Source organism: Glycine soja, chromosome 16 (assembly GCF_004193775.1).
Source record: "Glycine soja cultivar W05 chromosome 16, ASM419377v2, whole genome shotgun sequence".
NCBI lineage: Eukaryota > Viridiplantae > Streptophyta > Magnoliopsida > Fabales > Fabaceae > Glycine > Glycine soja.
This window is the reverse complement of record NC_041017.1, coordinates 29,401,891-29,421,229: the sequence shown is the minus strand read 5'-3', so window position 1 is coordinate 29,421,229 and position 19,339 is coordinate 29,401,891. Positions and strand designations below refer to the sequence as shown.

Here is a 19,339-nt window from a genome sequence, read left to right as displayed (position 1 = left end):
ATGAACAAAATTTGAACAATATGATAAACAGTGTCAGGATTGATTTTATTTCTTAATTTGCAAGTTAATTTGGGATGATTAAAAAAAAAACAGACAAGATATTTAAAAAATTTTCAAAAAACATCAATTGTCAAAATAACTAATGTTGTTGTGCAAAAACATCATTTTAAAAAATGATATTGTTTAGCAAAAAATAACATCTTTAAAAATTGATGTTGTAGAGCAGAAAATAAAATCGAGTTTTAGAAAAAACAAATAGATGTTATTTTCTGTTCACTAATATGGGTTTTTAGAAAAATAGATGTTGTGCTACAACATCTGTTTCACGTCTATATATATTGGTGTGGTATGAGGTTCGATCAAAGGCATAGAAGCACAAAAGTAAAAGAACATAGAACGAGTGAAGTAGAGATAAAATTATAGAAACAAGAATGAAGGTAGCACAGGTGCTGCACATGAACGGTGGCGTTGGACACGCAAGCTATGGAAACAACTCCCTTGTGCAGGTATACTTATACATATACAACTTAAAATCATGCTTCCTATGTTCATTTACCCAATAAAAAAGTAATAAACATAAATTTGATTGAATAGCAATGCTAATAATATCCAAAATATTGTATGTTAGTTAAGTTTGATCTTGGTAACACCAATGTTATGTTTAGTTTAGATGATGAAAATATAAGAGAAATTTTTGAACGTATGAGATTCATGAGGAATACACACAATTTCTTTTTTCTATTTTTCTCTCCTTCCCCTCAACCAAAACGGCTTTGGTTATTACCTAAAATCAATTTCAAACATGTGTAAAAGATTACACATGAATGTAGTACAATATATGATTACTAATTATTCAGTGTCATTGGTTATAACTTACACAGGAAAAGGTGATTTGTTTGACAAAGCCCATAAGAGAGGAAGCCATAACAAGCCTCTATTGCAACACCGTCCCCAGAAGCTTGGCGGTTGCAGATTTGGGTTGCTCTTCTGGACCAAACACTTTGCTTGTTGTGTCTGAATTCATCAAAATTGTGGAGAAGCTTTGCCGGGAGCTAAACCATAAATCTCCAGAATACAAGGTCTTTCTGAATGATCTTCCTGGGAATGACTTCAGCAACATCTTCAAGTCCCTTGATAGCTTCAAAGAGAAGTTGTGTGATGAAATGGAAAGTGGGATTGGTCCATGCTACTTCTCTGGGGTTCCTGGTTCTTTCTATGGCAGGGTTTTCCCAAATCAAAGTCTTCATTTTGTCCATTCCTCTTATAGCCTTCAATGGCTATCTAAGGTACATATATATATATATTGCTTACTTCTATTAGTATTAGAAGTGAAACTCATCAAAATTAGTGATTTAGGGAGTGTCAGAGAAAGTGTCACTAGCATTTATGGCCTTAAGAATTATGCAAAATAGCTAACTGCTTGTTGGTGATTTCATTAGGTTCCTGAGGGTGTAGACAACAACAGGGGCAATGTTTACATTGGCAGTACAAGCCCGACAAATGTTGCGAGAGCTTACTATGAGCAATTTCAAAGAGATTTCTCTCTTTTTCTCAAATGTCGTGCAGAGGAATTAGTTAAAGGAGGTCGTATGGTTCTAACATTTTTGGGAAGAAGAAGCGATGATCCCTCTAGCAAAGATGGTGGCTACATTTGGGAGCTTATGGCTACTGCTCTTAATGATATGGTCTTGCAGGTATACTTCGCCCAGTAATTTGTTAGTGAATTATTACACTTACAGATCCAGTTTCTCATAAGTTGATAAAATGACTCCCCAAAAGACGATGCAGTTTTGATGTAAAGGTAAATGTAAACTGAAAAAACTTGTCTGTTTAATATTTTGCAGAAGTTTCTCTTTCGTAAGTAACTTAAAAATTGAGTATTAACACCACGTTGTTACTAGTTTTTTAAACCAAACTTATAATTAATGCACAACCTTAATACCATAAGTGGAAAAATAATCTTTATATACAAACCAATCCTTCTCACCAAATTTCGTTTTTTTTATCTGTATTTTTTTTATATAAGCCGTAATGTTTTCTATATGCTCTTTAATTGTTCTTCGAAATAAATAAATTTGAGGATTACATAAGAATTGTTTGACCATTTGATGATCTGATTAATTACTTAAGAATTGTGTGTGTTACTATATATAAACATTCTTTATAATTTTTATTTTGGCTATTAATCACACTGTCTGTATTTTTTCATGTGAATTATCATAGTAGACCAGAAAAAATGCGTTAAATACAATGCAAATTAATTGTGTGTTCAAACATATAATTGACTAACTTTGGCAAGATGCATGAATATAAATCTTTTTACTGTTTGCTGCAGGGAATCATAAAGAAGAGCAGTTAGATACTTTTAACATTCCTCTATACACTCCATCTCCATCTGAAGTAAAATTGGAAGTTCTTAAAGAAGGTTCATTTGCCATCAATCGTCTAGAGGTGTCTGAAGTGAATTGGAATGCTTTTGATGACTGGAACGCTCTTGAATTTGAATCTGAAAGGTCTGATACACTTAGTGATGGCGGATACAATGTGGCACAGTGCATGAGGGCTGTGGTAGAACCAATGCTTGTTAGCCACTTTGATGAAGCTATCATTGAAGAGGTTTTTAGCCGTTACCAACAAATTTTGGCTGATCGTATGTCTAAGGAGAAAACTAAGTTCACCAATGTCACCATATTATTGACTCTAAAAGCATAAGCAAGAAGTTTGCATCTATAGCAAAACATAGCTGGTCAGAGAAGGCATAATTTCTAGTTCTATTCACTATCCCCTTCCTACTACTACTCTAAATTTCTCCCTTTTTGACATCATCAAAAAGGAAGAATCTCTAACCAGGACAAGCTCGTATGGGGAATATAGAGCTACTAGAAGAGACATTAATTATAAAATGAGGTGGTTGACATGAGGATTCAGGAAAAGATTTCGCTTCAAAAGCAAGTTTTCGCATAAGAATAGTATTCAACCAATGGAAGAACTTTTCTTGTCTATATGTGTCATATTCAACTGCATGTTTCATGAATTCTATCTTCAACCTAAGCTTCTTTTCTTATTTTTAGGGAGTTGTTCTTATGCTTTTTGACTACTCATGAGTATTTCCTAACCTCATATTTCTTTTCCAAAGAAAGTATATTCTTCACTAGTAGATTCTTGTTGGATAATCAACGTTTTCACAAACAAAATTACTTATATCTACAAATGATTGTAAAAGCATAACAAAGATTGTAAAATTGTAACTCACCCTAAATTGTGTTAAACTTTATAAACCTGAGTATCTCAGTCAATGGTTACCAGAAGTGATAATATTCTCACTCAAAGATACTTTTTTCTTAACAAAGTGATTTTGTTTTACAATTTCTCTTCTCACACACTCTTTCTTTATGTGTATTTTATCCATTAATTATCTTCTCTATTTATAGTGAAAATTGCCACCAACTATAATAAATAAGTTTTCTTAGAAGTTGAATAAAAAATAACTTCCAATGCATCTATTCAAATAAGTTTCATATAGTAAAATGTAATCTTCCACTTTGCATTTAAACCACATAAACCTTAGTGATAAAAATTTAGTTCTCATTATGCATTAAATATACCTTATCTTTTGGCCTTAAACTCTACAATTCTCTCACTCAAGCCCAAGGAGAAATATCATTTGATCAATTTGAAAGTGAATAAATTCCCCCTCCAACAGAAATATTTACAACACTTTTACAATCATCCAAATAGTAAATGTTACCTTTATTTTTCTATCATCGCTACACCTAGTATCTTCCCTTATACACCTTGCATCCCCATTTTGAACCAACATACTTGTACCCTTGTAATGTCATATTCCTCATAGAAATCATATTGACAACAACAGAAGATACAAACCTCACATTTGAGAAAGTTCAAATAACACCATCATGGAGCTTCATTCTCACACTCCCTATGCCTTCAGCCTTCATTTTTTCACCATTCCCTAACTTGAAATGGGAGAATTCTCCGTCGATTTTCAAAGTGTCCAACACATCATCTTCATCTTCAACACTTTTTATTACATTAGCTTGAGAGTTGGCGCCATCTTTGTTCATATCTCTTAATTTCTTCAAGTTCTCCTTCATTTGTTTGCACCTCACTTGGACATTATCATTCTCACGACAATAGTAACATTAATATATGTTACTCATATCTCGTTGCGGACACGGTTGTGATTTTGATCTTTCTCTTGGCCCATCATGTCTCCTTGAATGATTTCTTCCTCACTTAGACTCTACCATAGCTATTGCATGGTGTTCATCATCAATATTTTCAGTTCTCATCATTCTCTCATTTTCTTTAATAGCGGTGATCACCTCATCCAAATTCAAAGTTGATCTTTCCACAAATAACATTTGAACCAAAGCTTTGAAGGATCTTGGTAGTGAGGTCAACAACAACAGTGTTTGCTCCTCATTAGAGAGTTTATCATTTACATTCAAAAATTGGTTTACTAGCTGATTGAACTTGTTGATGTTGTCATGGAGATCTCCTCCCATCATCATTTTGAGTTGATACAACTCCATCTACAAACAAAAGCAATTGGTTAGCGACTTTGTTCGGGAGCAAGGGCTAACTGAATGCTTATAATCCTCCTTTGGATCTTAGTTCATTCGATTTCATTTATAAAAGTCGACCTTTCATCTTTTAATGCCTGATCAAGACCTTGGTGCACCAAAAAGTTTTGAATAATACTCTATCAAATCATAAAATTTATTTTTCCATCAAACAACGATATCTTGAACTTTTGTGTGTTCTCGATTATAGCTCTGATACCACTGTTAGGTAATCAAAGCTCCTATAAACAAAATTACCCATACTCACAAAAAATCATGAGAACACAACAAAGATTACAAGATTGTAACACATCCTATATTATGTTATCACTCTACAAACTCGAGTACCCTATTCAATGATTACAAAAAAGTGATAACACTCTCACATAAAAATACTTTTCTCTCAACAAAGTAATATCTCTTTTCACAAACTCTCTTTTCATGTGTATCTTCTCCACTATTTCTCTTATCTGTTTATAGTGAAGATTGTTACCAACTATAATAAATAAGTTATGTTGGAAGTTAAAACAAAAATAACTCTCTATGCATCTATTCAAATAAGTTTCATCTAGTAAAATAAGCTTCACCTTAGTGGTAAAAATTTAAATCCCACTATGCATTAAATGTGTCTTATTTCTTGACTTGAAACTCTACAATTCCAACATGAGAGACACCTCATACTCTCTTAAAAGTCTGGTGAGTAACATTCCATAGGATAAGGCGTGGGATTTGCTAGAGTACAGGACTTGGCCTAAATATCATAATATAAGATAGTTGACATCAACGTTGATCCCATGTAGCAAGTAATAGATAACTGAAAGATCTCGATTAGTTACTTCTTCAAGAGATCCTCCTCTTGGTAGAATAACATAGCAGTAGATTTTGTGAAAAATCCTTATTGTATAGATGAGGTTGGAACTTGGAAGAGATTATTGCACCATTTGATTCTGTTACTTGATCTTTCTCCATATCTTCCTTACTTACTCCTAACTCTCCAAAGAAAAGTGTGATTTTTCTGCTGAAAAGTTTCCAAATTTTGCTGCCATTTTGTTAATAATATGAGTGTTTGTTTCAGAAAATATCTTCAGGAACATTTAATATTTTTTTGGAAATAATTGATAGGAAAAATGGCAAGTAAATTAACTGAGAATTCCACGGGAAACTTTCTTGTTTATTTAAACTAACTGAGAATATTAAGTTGGCTTTTCTCTCTCTGATTGGATCCTTCTAAGTCTGATTTGGATGTTGTCACTTACTATGAAGCACAATGGATTAGAATTTGTCAGAGAAGAACCGTAGAGTGGACCCTAAGCATGATAATTTGGTATATCATATGCATTAATTATTCTTTGGTTTTCATTGTGTTAGATGTGAGATTACTTACGACCTAGGATTGTTCACGAATTTATGATTTGGGATTCTTGCAATTGGCTTGAAAGGGCGAATGACCACCCTTATTGGAAAATCGGACGTTCATTAACAATCGTTGTATAGTGCATGCTTGTCAATCATTACACGTCAAACAAGTTTAAGGGTAGCTGAGTGTGCCTTTCACTATGCCAAGGCTCATGGAAGAGAATGGATTTTTGCCATAATACACAAAGCCAATATCATGCAAAAAGAGCTGATGATTCACTTATGAGGAAGTTGTGAAGAATCTTGTACTTTTCATTGTACTAGTGATGCCTAACCTTCATGGTGATATTATCATTGACCTTTGCACTGGTTTGGTTGGGACTTGGGAGATTGGGCTTACCACCATGTTGTAACTTTGGAGAGATAGCAATTCTATTAATATCAACAATATAAATAGAATTCCAACAAACAATGCTACAAATTTTAAGCAGGGAGGAATAGCTATGTTAAAAATAAATATAGTAGTATATAAATAGGTTCACTTCCAAGTTTTGTGGCTGTTATGCAGTAAACCAAAACCAAAACTAACTCATGCCTTTCATATTGGCCAGTGATGCTCTAGCAGGGTTTTGCTCATGCCTTTGAGAAGAAGAAAAGCTAATTAATAATTTATAAATTAATTTATTTTTCATAAGTTAATTCAAGTAACTTATGAAAATAAGTTATTCGAAATAGTTTATAAAAAATAGGCTAGTAAAATAAATTTGTAAAACAAAAGTTTTGATCAAAAGAGCTTATAAGTTCCTCAGAATGCTAAACATAAGTGTTCCATAATATAATATCCTCTTCTTCTCAAAATAAGTGTCGTCTTCGTTTGTTTAACCAATAAAAGTTAATAAATAAATAAAAGAGAATATTAATTTTATAAAATTAACCTTAATATTTGTGACCTTTGCTATAAAATTTGACCAAATTATGAAAATTCTATTTTGACATACTTGTCTCGGGATGAGTAGAATAATTCCTTAAAAAATGATCAAAATATGGTCAAAAGCTTGAGAAAGTTGATTGTCTAATCGAATGGCGGAGTTATTTCGATTCTGATTGATAATTTCAATAATTTCATTCGTACACGTGAGATTGGAAAGCCCGAGGGAAAAAATATTTTTTAATAATCAGAGTATTAGTTGACACAATTGTGAAGAAGTTATACAAAAGATAATTACTAGTATCATATCAATATATTTAAAAATATCCTTGTATATGTGTTGAAATCATATAATTCGATTACTAGTATTAGAAATTTATACATAAAACTTCGTCCGTAAGTTTAGACAAATTTATGGGTGGTGGGTATAGATGTATAATAGTTAAAATGTTTGGAGGTGTTTCAATTGAAATATGTTGATTTGATCAAATACAGAATTATGGGTTCTGCTAATGTCGTGGTTTGATATGATTCAGGGTGATTTGGTTGGTTTATAACCGATGCTTTTCTGGCTTTTACAGACGAGTAGGACTATTATTATTTTTGCAAATATCTAACAAAAAAAAACAAATTGTGGACTTCCATACAAATAATTACATTTCATTTTTGTAATTTTTTGTGAATAGCAAAAGTACGCATACATTAGTTGCTGTTTATATATCGGATGGTTAACAAATATAATAAATGCTTATATAGTTCAGTAGATCACTCCATAGATCGATTTTAAAGGAATATTTCACATGTTTTGAGTGTGCTTTAACATTTGTTTTTTCAACACACGCAAAAAGTATCTCTACTAACCAATTTATCATATAAAATTTGGAACACGGAATCGGTACTATTGACTTTTCTTGGCATTCATGCACCCAATACATTATAACTCTTATATTATCGACTTTTATTGACTTTTCTTGGCATTCATGCACCCAATACATTATAACTGTTATATTATTGACTTTTCTTGGCATTCATGCACCCAATACATTATAACTCTTATATAAAAATCAAACAGCTCAAACTTTAAATAGATACTTAAATCTAATATATTAAGATTTTGGTCTGATCTTCATCCTATAATTACAAATGTAAAGCCATGAAAAATCCACCACAACAAATCTAGCTAAAAAAGGAATTTTAGACACTTCAAATGCTATAGTATTTATTGAGAGAGAGAAAAATAAATAATATATATAATAGGTGATATAAAAAGAAAAATAAAGTGAAATGAAAGATACAGTTTCTTAAAAAAAGAAAAAAAAATCTAAAGATCATTGTTCAATCGGAATCCATATATAGAATTGGAGGATATTGTTTCTAGCCCAAGGACAAGGGCCATGTTGGGTTAATGATAGGAGATAACCACACACATTAGTGTATGAAACGTTAATAGTAATGACAGATAACTTCTTCTGAAAAAAAATTATACCTGTGCATTTCAATATTTAAATTATATCTTGAATTAAAATATCACATATCTTAATTTTATGAGAAAAAATATATATTTTAATGAAAATAATATTAGTTTGATTAATTCATCCTAATATTACTATAAAATATAGATTTGTATTGGATGTAGTTAAACTAATTCAATTTGTTATAGATTCGTTAACACTGATCTTTAAAAAATTGATGTTAACATTATGAGTGTGAGTATTACGTAATGTATTGGATATATTTAAATTAATTCAATTTATTATAATTGTTATTATTTATACTTATTAACTTATGTTTTATTATATTATGTAATATTTTACTAATATAAGACCATTAGAATCAGAGAGAATGAAGACAATTTATATTCAGTGAGCAAGATATTATCTAAAAGTTAAAAATGAAACACGAGCTGTTTAAGTGATTTTAGAACTGTAGAGTTATGTTAATTTAGATTAAATTACAAATGATTTTATGTATTGATTTTCATTACTTTAAATATTTCTTTTAATTGATAGCAAATATTCAATTATTATGGACAAAATTTGAATTGCGTAATAAAACTGCCTGGATTTATTTTATTTTTTAATATGTAGGTTAATTTGGGGTAATTAAAAAAACTGCAAGGATATTTAAAAAAATTTCAAAAAAACATCAATTTTCAAATCAGCCAATGTTGTTGCACAAAAACATTGGTTTTTAAAAAAATTGATGTTGTTTAGAAAAAAATAACATCTCTAAAAACCAATGTTGTGAAGAAGAAAATAACATTAGTTTTTAGGAAAAATCAATGTTGTTTTCTACTAACCAATATCGGTTTTTAGAAAAATTAATATTGTCGACAATTCACAATATCAATTTTTTCTAAAAATCAATATTGGTTTATACATATTTTACATTCTTTTTTGTTATTTCTTATTATACGAATTCAATTTTTAAAAAAATCGATGTTGTATAGTTTAGTTTAATATCAGTTTTTAAAAATTGATGTTAACTTTGATGCGTGTGTAGTTTTAACATCAATTAATAATCGATATTGAAAGTGTTTAACAATCAATGTTAAAAGTATATTTTCTAATAGTGTAAATAACAACCTTGATTGCTCTATCAAAAAAAGAAGACTAATTGTAGTAAAAAATAACTCCAATTTTTTTTACTTTTACATTGGTTTAAAATATCTATCAACTTCATTTATTAATGATTAATCTCTATTAAAAAAATCTAACTTTTCATCTTTAATAACATCTTTTCTGTTAATCATATTTTTTTTATTTAACAAACTCGAATTGAAAATCTTATTTAAAAAGATTCAATCTAGTATCAGTCAGAGCGTGACTTATTGATCAATCCTAATTAATATCTAAAATGAAGGAGCAACATGAGAACATATTCAAATAAAAATGATAAATTATTTTTTGATGATTCCAAATATAGGATAAGTATTTCTTATTTCGATACTAATTTTTTAGTGTATTTTCCATTTTTACTTAAATGGTTTTAATTCTTAGAATTTTAATCTATTGGAATATTTTTGTTATTGTATGTGTTTTCATGGTTGTTATATTTTCACTACTTAAATAAAAGCTACAGAAACCAATTTTTTTATATGAAAAAAATATAAAACCAATATAAAAGTTAAATTTAGGCCTCAAATATATAAACAAATCACTTTAAACATAATTTTATTTTTGAATTTTCCATATTTTCTTTAAATATTATTTCAACATAATTCATTATGCATTGCTTATATATTAAATGAACACATGCAAACTTAATTTAGTCATCCCTTTCATGTTATATATGGTTCAATTAGTGGCTATCGTAAGTTTGATACCTTAATTATTTGAATCTCGATATTTAGACATCCTTAAAATTTAAACATCTAATAAGTAGTTGTTTTTATCTCTATCTTTTTCTTCTTATCTTATTATAATACGTATCATACTTATATTTATTTATTTTTTATCACTTTATCTGGTGTGTAATAGTATTTGGGTGTCTTTTAATTTTTTCCTTATCATTTATGCACTCTTACACGGTTGTCAACAATCGACAATGAGAACAGAGAACTACTTTGTAAAGGACGCACTTTGGGATCAAATATCAATCACTTCACACGAGATATTTTATGCAAATTGGATATAGCCACGAGAAAAACGTCATTGCTCTATCTAAAAAAATTATATATGGGAAGAAAACAAACTTTTTCTTGTTAGGAAACAGTTTTCATGTGTCTGTATATATAGGTGTGGTATGAGGTTCGATCAAAGGCATAGAAGCACTAAAGTAAAAGAACATAGAACGAGTGAAGTACGCGCGTAGAGATAAAATTATAGAACAAGAATGAAGGTAGCACAGGTACTGCACATGAACGGTGGCGTTGGAAACGCAAGCTATGCAAACAACTCCCTTGTTCAGGTATACCTATACATACAACTTAAAATCATGCTTCCTGTGTTCATTTACCCAATAAAAAAGTAATAAACATAAATTTGATTGAATAGCTATGCTAATAATATCCACAATATTGAATGTTAGTTAAGTTTGATCTTGTAACACCAATGTTATGTTTAGTTTAGTTTAAATGATGAAAATAAAGAGAATGAAAATATAAGAGAAATTTTTTAAGGTACGAGATTCACGAGGAATACACACAATTTATTTTCTCTATTTTTCTCTCCTTCCCCTCAACCAAAACGGCTTTGGTTATTACCTAAAATCAATTTCAAACATGTGTAAAAGGTAAAAGACAGTAACACATGAATGTAGTACAATATATGATTACTAACTATTCAGTGTCATTGGTTATAACTTATACAGGAAAAGGTGATTTGTTTGACAAAGCCCATAAGAGAGGAAGCCATAACAAGCCTCTATTGCAACACCGTCCCCAGAAGCTTGGCGGTTGCAGATTTGGGTTGCTCTTCTGGACCAAACACTTTGCTTTTTGTGTCTGAATTCATCAAAATTGTGGAGAAGCTTTGCCGGGAGCTAAACCATAAATCTCCAGAATACAAGGTCTTTCTGAATGATCTTCCTGGGAATGACTTCAACAACATCTTCAAGTCCCTTGATAGCTTCAAAGAGAAGTTGTGTGATGAAATGGAAAGTGGGATTGGTCCATGCTACTTCTCTGGGGTTCCTGGTTCTTTCTATGGCAGGGTTTTCCCAAATCAAAGTCTTCATTTTGTCCATTCCTCTTATAGCCTTCAATGGCTATCTAAGGTACACATGTTTATATATATTGCTTACTTCTATTAGTATTAGAAGTGAAACTCATCAAAATTAGTGATTTAGGGAGTGTCAGAGAAAGTGTCACTAGCATTTATGGCCTTAAGAATTATGCAAAATAGCTAACTGCTTGTTGGTGATTTCATTAGGTTCCTGAGGGTGTAGACAACAACAGGGGCAATGTTTACATTGGCAGTACAAGCCCGACAAATGTTGCGAGAGCTTACTATGAGCAATTTCAAAGAGATTTCTCTCTTTTTCTCAAATGTCGTGCAGAGGAATTAGTTAAAGGAGGTCGTATGGTTCTAACATTTTTGGGAAGAAGAAGCGATGATCCCTCTAGCAAAGATGGTGGCTACATTTGGGAGCTTATGGCTACTGCTCTTAATGATATGGTCTTGCAGGTATACTTCGCCCAGTAATTTGTTAGTGAATTATTACACTTACAGATCCAGTTTCTCATAAGTTGATAAAATGACTCCCCAAAAGACGATGCATTTTTTATGTAAAGGTTAATGTAAACCGAAAAAACTTGTCTCTTTAATATTTTGTCATGAAAAAATTATGACGCAGAAGTTTCTCTTTCGTAAGTAACTTAAAAATTGAGTATTAACACCACGTTGTTACTAGTTTTTTAAACCAAACTTATAATTAATGCACAACCTTTAATACCGCAAAAAGTGGAAAAATAATCTGTATATACAAACCAATCCTTCTCGCCAAATTTAGTTTTTTTTATTTGTATTTTTTTTATATAAGCCGTAACGTTTTCTATATGCTCTTTAATTGTTTTTTGAAACAAATAAATTTGAGGATTACATAAGAATTGTTTTAACATTTTGATCTGATTAATTGCATAAGAATTGTGTGTGTACTATATATAAACATTCTTTATAATTTAATTTTGGCTATTAATCACACTGTCTGTATTTTTTCATGTGAATTATCATAGTAGACCAGAAAAAATGCTTTAAATACAATGCAAATTAATTGTGTGTTCAAACATATAATTGACTAACTTTGGCAAGATGCATGAATATAAATCTTTTTACTGTTTGCTGCAGGGAATCATAAAAGAAGAGCAGTTAGATACTTTTAACATTCCTCAATACACTCCATCTCCATCTGAAGTTGAATTGGAAGTTCTTAAAGAAGGTTCATTTGCCAGCAATCGTCTAGAGGTGTCTGAAGTGAATTGGAATGCTTTTGATGACTGGAACACTCTTGAATTTGAATCTGAAAGGTCTGATACACTTAGTGATGGCGGATACAATGTGGCACAGTGCATGAGGGCTGTGGCAGAACCAATGCTTGTTAGCCACTTTGGTGAAGCTATCATTGAAGAGGTTTTTAGCCGCTACCAACAAATCTTGACTGATCGTATGTCCAAGGAGCAAACTAAGTTCATCAATGTCACCGTATTATTGACTAGAAAAGCATAAGCAAGAAGTTTGCATCTATATAGGGTTTCTCAAATGGGATTGTTGTAGTCATACTTTAAAAATCCGGCTCGACTAGCGTGGTCGGATTGAGATTTGATGACATAACCTGTCCGATTTTATTATTGGACCGATTATGTTTTTGGTCTAGAATAACCCGGTCCAACCCGTCCGATTTGGAGTAAATTCGGCGATCCCGTATGATATTTCCATTTCACATGAAAAAGAAAATAAAAAAAATGTTAAAAAAATTTAAGACTTAGTACTTGTGTTATCAATTTTAATACTTCAATTATTATTTTAGATTTTTGAGTATGAATAAATTTTTCTTAATTAAATAATGTAAATTATATACTATATATAATATATATATATATATATATATATAGGATCAAATCGAGCTAATAACTGGCCTACTGGTTAGAAGATTGACTCACTACCTCAACTGGGTCAATGACGAGATGAGACTAACTTTCGTTGCTCTGTCGTGACTTTTTGTTTGTTCGTTTTTCTTCTAGCAATTAGCTAGATGTTAAGTTGGAGAAAAATAAAACTAGTATTGTGTCGTTTGGTAGAAACTTTTTTAATATTCTATTATGTAATAAAATTATTAATTTATGTGAGATTATGATAAATTTTTTATGGATTTCAGATTGGAAATGAATTTTGGACAAAATTCTTGTTGCAAATGAACATATTTTGTCCCAAATAATTTCAAAGTCTTTCCTTAGACCTTCATCATAACTGGTCTTTTAATTTCCACACATGTGTCAAACCTATTTCCTTGACAATAATGGAGCAATTAAGGGAAAGAAAATTAGGACGACTTTGATGGCAAATTCTGCAAACGACACAAGTACGTAGAATAGGTTGCAATTCGAAGTAGAGGGCTTTAATGCAGAAACACTGAGGAGTCGTCTAATCAGTAAAGTTTCTTCAATCTATGGCTAGCGACAATCGAAAAAAGATTACATTTCCTCCTCTATGAATTTGGTGAAGCACAGCGCAATCACATTTTTAGAAGGCAAGGAGATGAAGCTTGCTATTATGAGTGGGAATAAGGGAATAAATATTCTATTTTAGTGAGAGAAATAAAAAGGTTGTGGCGATGTGAACTTCTAAGAGAGTATTGGAAATAAATGTACAAGACAAACGAATTTTGGGCTCTTTGTGCTCTATATCTGACGGCCCAAATTGCCCTAAAACCTTATTACCATTCGATCAAATTTAAATTAGAATTAGAATTAGATATAAATGCTTTTTTTTCCTTTCTAAAATCTAATGCAATCTTAAATTATAATTGTTATAATTAATTAATTAAATCAAGAATAAAATATATTTTTCATTCTCATAAATATAATTTTGTTAGAATGAAAAACTATTTTTAGTCTTAAATAAAATTATGTAGTGACTTTCATTACTTTAAATATTTCTTTTAATTGATAGAAAATATTCAATTATTATGGAAAAAATTTGAATTGCCTAATAAAAATTGTTTGGATTGATTTTATTTTTCAATTTGTAGGTTAATTTGGAGTAATTAAAAAAATTGATAGGATATTTTAAAAATTTCCAAAAAACATTGGTTTTCAAAACAACCAATGTTGCGCAAAAACATTGGTTTTTAAAAGAACTGATGTTGTTTAGCAAAAAATAACATCTCTAAAAGCCAATGTTGTGAAACAAAAAACATGGGTTTTTTAGGAAAAAATCGATGTTATTTTATGCTAACTAATATCGATTTTTAGAAAAATCGATGTTGTCATCAATTCACAACATCAATTTTTCTAAAAATTGATGTTGGTTTATACATATTTTACATTCTTTTTTGTTATTACTTACTATACAAATTCAATTTTTTAGAAAACCGATGTTGTGTAATTTAGTTTAACATCGGTTTTCAAAAATTGATGTTAATTTTGATACTATTAAGTATTAATGTTAATAGTTTTAACATCGGTTAATAACCAATGTTGAAAGTCCATAACTATCGATATTAAAAGTATATTTTCTAGGAGTGTAAATAACAATCCTACTTACTCTATAAAAAAAACAAAAAATACTGCTTGTAGTAAAAAAAATAACTATTTTTTTTACTTTGACATTGGTTTAAAATATCTAGCAATTTAAATTATTAATGATTAATCTCTATTAAAAAAATTTAATGTTTCTTCTTTAATGACATCTTTTCTCTTAATTATATTTTTTTATTTACAAAACTCAAATTGAAAATCTTGTTTAAAAAAAAATTCAATTCAGTACCACCCTGACCATTACTTGTTGATCAATCCTAATTAATATCTAAAGTGAAGAAGCAACATGAAAACATATTCAAATAAAAATCATAAATTATTTTTTGATGATTCCAAATATAGGATAAATATTTCTTATTTCGATACTAATTTTTTAGTGTCTTTTCCATTTTTACTTAAATGATTTTAACTCTTATAATTTTAATCCATTAGAATATTTTTGTTATTGTATATGTTTTCACTGTTGGTTCTTATATTCTCAGTACTTAAATAAAAGCTATAGAAACCAAGTTTTGTATATGAAAAAAAAATATAAAACCAATATAAAAGTTAAATTTAGGCCTCAAATATATAAACAAATCACTTTAAACATAATTTTATTTTTGAATTTTCCATATTTTATTTAAATATTGTTACAACATAATTCGTTATTCATTACTTATATATTAAATGAACACATCCAAACTTAATTTAGTCATCACTTTCATGTTTTATATGGTTCAATTAGTGGCTATCCTAAGTTTGATACCTTAATTATTTGAATCTTGATATTTAGCCATCCTTAAAATTTAAACATCCAATAAATACTTATTTTTATCTTTATCTTTTTCTTCCTTTCATATAATAATACTTATCATACTTATATTTATCTATCTTTTATCTCTTTATCTGGTGTGTAATAGTATTTGGATGTCTATTCATTTTTTCCTTATCATTTATGCACTCTCAGACGGTGTCAACAATTGACAATGAGAACAGAGAACTACTTTGTAAAGGACCCACTTTGGGATCAAATATCAATCACTTCACACGAGATATATTATGCAAATTGGATATAGCCACGAGAAAAACGTCATTGCTCTATCTAAAAAAATTATATATGGGAAGAAAACAAACTTTTTCTTGTTAGGAAACAGTTTTCACGTGTCTGTATATATAGGTGTGGTATGAGGTTCGATCAAAGGCATAGAAGCACTAAAGTAAAAGAACATAGAACGAGTGAAGTACGTAGAGATAAAATTATAGAACAAGAATGAAGGTAGCACAGGTACTGCACATGAACGGTGGCGTTGGACACGCAAGCTATGCAAACAACTCCCTTCTTCAGGTATATATACTTATGCATACAGCTTAAAATCATGCTTCCTGTGTTCATTTACCCAATAAAAAAGTAATAAACATAAATTTGATTGAATAGCAATGCTAATAATGTCCACAATATTGAATGTTAGTTAAGTTTGATCTTATAACACCAATGTTATGTTTAGTTTAGATGATGAAAATAAAGAGAATGAAAATATAAGAAATTTTTGAAGGTATGAGATTCACGAGGAATACACACAATTTCTTTTCTCTATTTTTCTCTCCTTCCCCTCAACCAAAACGGCTTTGGTTATTACCTAAAATCAATTTCAAACATGTGTAAAAGATAAAAGACAGTAACACATGAATGTAGTACAATATATGCTTATTACTAATTATTCAGTGTCATTGGTTATAACTTATACAGCAAAAGGTGATTTGTTTGACAAAGCCCATAAGAGAGGAAGCCATAACAAGCCTCTATTGCAACACCGTCCCCAGAAGCTTGGCGGTTGCAGATTTGGGTTGCTCTTCTGGACCAAACACTTTGCTTGTTGTGTCTGAATTCATCAAAATTGTGGAGAAGCTTTGTCGGGAGCTAAACCATAAATCTCCAGAATACAAGGTCTTTCTGAATGATCTTCCTGGGAATGACTTCAACAACATCTTCAAGTCCCTTGATAGCTTCAAAGAGAAGTTGTGTGATGAAATGGAAAGTGGGATTGGTCCATGCTACTTCTCTGGGGTTCCTGGTTCTTTCTATGGCAGGGTTTTCCCAAATCAAAGTCTTCATTTTGTCCATTCCTCTTATAGCCTTCACTGGCTATCTAAGGTACCCACACACACACACACACACACACACATATATATATATATATATATATATATATATATATATATATATATATATATATTGCTTACTTCTGTTAGTATTAGAAGTGAAACTCATCAAAATTAGTGATTTAGGGAGTGTCAGAGAAAGTGTCACTAGCATTTATGGCCTTAAGAATTATGCAAAATAGCTAACTGCTTGTTGGTGATTTCATTAGGTTCCGGAGGGTGTAGACAACAACAGGGGCAATGTTTACATTGGCAGTACAAGCCCGACAAATGTTGCAAGAGCTTACTATGAGCAATTTCAAAGAGATTTCTCTCTTTTTCTCAAGTGTCGTGCAGAGGAATTAGTTAAAGGAGGTCGTATGGTTCTAACATTTTTGGGAAGAAGAAGCGATGATCCCTCTAGCAAAGATGGTGGCTACGTTTGGGAGCTTATGGCTACTGCTCTTAACGATATGGTCTTGCAGGTATATTTCGCCCAGTAATTTGTTAGTGAATTATTACACTTACAGATCCAGTTTCTCATAAGTTGATAAAATGACTCCCCAAAAGACGATGCATTTTTTATATAAAGGTTAATGTAAACCGAAAAAACTTGTCTCTTTAATATTTTGTCATGAAAAATTATGACGCAGAAGTTTCTCTTTCGTAAGTAACTTAAAAATTGAGTATTAACACCACGTTGTTACTAGTTTTTTAAACCAAACTTATAATTAATGCACAACCTTTAATACCACAAAAAGTGGAAAAATAATCTTTATATACAAACCAATCCTTCTCGCCAAATTTAGTTTTTTTTTTATTTGTATTTTTTTTATGTGAGCCGTAATTTTCTATATGCTCTTTAATTGTTTTTTCAAACAAATAAATTTGAGGATTACATAAGAATTGTTTTAACATTTGATGATCTGATTAATTACATAAGAATTGTGTGCGTACTATTTATAAACATTCTTTATAATTTTATTTTGGCTATTAATCACACTCTGTATTTTTTCATGTGAATTATCATAGTAGACCAGAAAAAAATGCTTTAAATACAATGCAAATTAATTGTCTGTTCAAACATATAATTGACTAACTTTGGCAAGATGCATGAATATAAATCTTTTTACTGTTTGCTGCAGGGAATCATAAAAGAAGAGCAGTTAGATACTTTTAACATTCCTCTATACACTCCATCTCCATCTGAAGTGAAATTGGAAGTTCTTAAAGAAGGTTCATTTGCCAGCAATCGTCTAGAGGTGTCTGAAGTGAATTGGAATGCTTTTGATGACTGGAACGCTCTTGAATTTGAATCTGAAAGGTCTGATACACTTAGTGATGGCGGATACAATGTGGCACAGTGCATGAGGGCTGTGGCAGAACCAATGCTTGTCAGCCACTTTGGTGAAGCTATCATTGAAGAGGTTTTTAGCCGCTACCAACAAATCTTGACTGATCGTATGTCCAAGGAGCAAACTAAGTGCATCAATGTCACCGTATTATTGACTAGAAAAGCATAAGCAAGAAGTTTGCATCTATATAGGGTTTCTCAAAATGGGATTGTTGTAGTCATAGTTTAAAAATCTGGCTCGACTAGGCTTGTCGGATCGAGATCTGATGACATAACCCGTCCGATTTGATTATTGGACCGGTTATGCATTTGGTCCAGAATAATCCGGTCCAACCCGCCCGATTTGGAGTAAATTCGGCGATCCTGTCCGATATTTCCATTTCGCCTAAAAAAGAAAACAAAAAAAAATGTTAAAAAAACCTAAGACTTAAGTATTTGTGTTATACTCCAAAGATTAAGGCAGTCGATGTGAGACTTAAGTATTTTTCAATAATATATATTGGATCAAATCGAGCTAATAACTGGCCTACCGGTTAGAACACTGACTCACTACCTCAACTGGGTCAATGACAGGAAGAGATTAACTTTGGCTGCTCTGAGTTGTGACTTTTTGCTTGTTCGTTTTTCTTCTAGCAATTAGCTAGATGTTAAGTTGGAGAAAAATAAAACTAGTATTGTGTGGTTCAGTAGAAACTTTTTTAATATTCTATTATGTAATAAAATTATTAATTTATGTGAGATTATGATAAATTTTTTTATGGATTTCAGATGGGAAATGAATTTTGGACAAAATTCTTGTT

General features: G+C 30.6%; 2 protein-coding genes and 1 pseudogene across 2 annotated transcripts; all 3 read left to right on the top strand.

The window, feature by feature from the left end:
* Positions 1 to 391: 391 nt before the first annotated feature.
* LOC114388970 lies at positions 392 to 2,727 on the top strand (annotated as a pseudogene).
* A 7,898-nt stretch (positions 2,728 to 10,625) lies between these two features.
* Positions 10,626 to 13,294, top strand: LOC114390184 (salicylate carboxymethyltransferase-like). The gene is made up of 4 exons (XM_028350880.1): positions 10,626 to 10,779; positions 11,182 to 11,586; positions 11,742 to 11,996; positions 12,657 to 13,294. Exons 1-4 carry the CDS (start codon positions 10,705 to 10,707, stop codon positions 13,032 to 13,034), a joined length of 1,113 nt encoding a protein of 370 aa, XP_028206681.1. The 5' UTR covers positions 10,626 to 10,704; the 3' UTR covers positions 13,035 to 13,294.
* Positions 13,295 to 16,258: 2,964 nt separating this feature from the next.
* Positions 16,259 to 19,278, top strand: LOC114390326 (salicylate carboxymethyltransferase-like). Its single transcript, XM_028351029.1, has 4 exons — positions 16,259 to 16,391; positions 16,794 to 17,198; positions 17,416 to 17,670; positions 18,331 to 19,278. Exons 1-4 carry the CDS (start codon positions 16,317 to 16,319, stop codon positions 18,706 to 18,708), a joined length of 1,113 nt encoding a protein of 370 aa, XP_028206830.1. The 5' UTR covers positions 16,259 to 16,316; the 3' UTR covers positions 18,709 to 19,278.
* The last annotated feature ends 61 nt before the right edge of the window (positions 19,279 to 19,339 follow it).

Bases quoted from the DNA above. Each gene is read 5' to 3' on its own strand.
- LOC114390184 (XM_028350880.1), top strand. From the start codon at position 10,705: ATGAAGGTAGCACAGGTACTGCACATGAACGGTGGCGTTGGAAACGCA. The intron at 11,587-11,741 runs GTACACATGTTT...TGATTTCATTAG, and splicing joins GCCTTCAATGGCTATCTAAG to GTTCCTGAGGGTGTAGACAA. The intron at 11,997-12,656 runs GTATACTTCGCC...TGTTTGCTGCAG, and splicing joins TTAATGATATGGTCTTGCAG to GGAATCATAAAAGAAGAGCA.
- LOC114390326 (XM_028351029.1), top strand. From the start codon at position 16,317: ATGAAGGTAGCACAGGTACTGCACATGAACGGTGGCGTTGGACACGCA. The intron at 16,392-16,793 runs GTATATATACTT...TAACTTATACAG, and splicing joins CAAACAACTCCCTTCTTCAG to CAAAAGGTGATTTGTTTGAC. The intron at 17,199-17,415 runs GTACCCACACAC...TGATTTCATTAG, and splicing joins GCCTTCACTGGCTATCTAAG to GTTCCGGAGGGTGTAGACAA.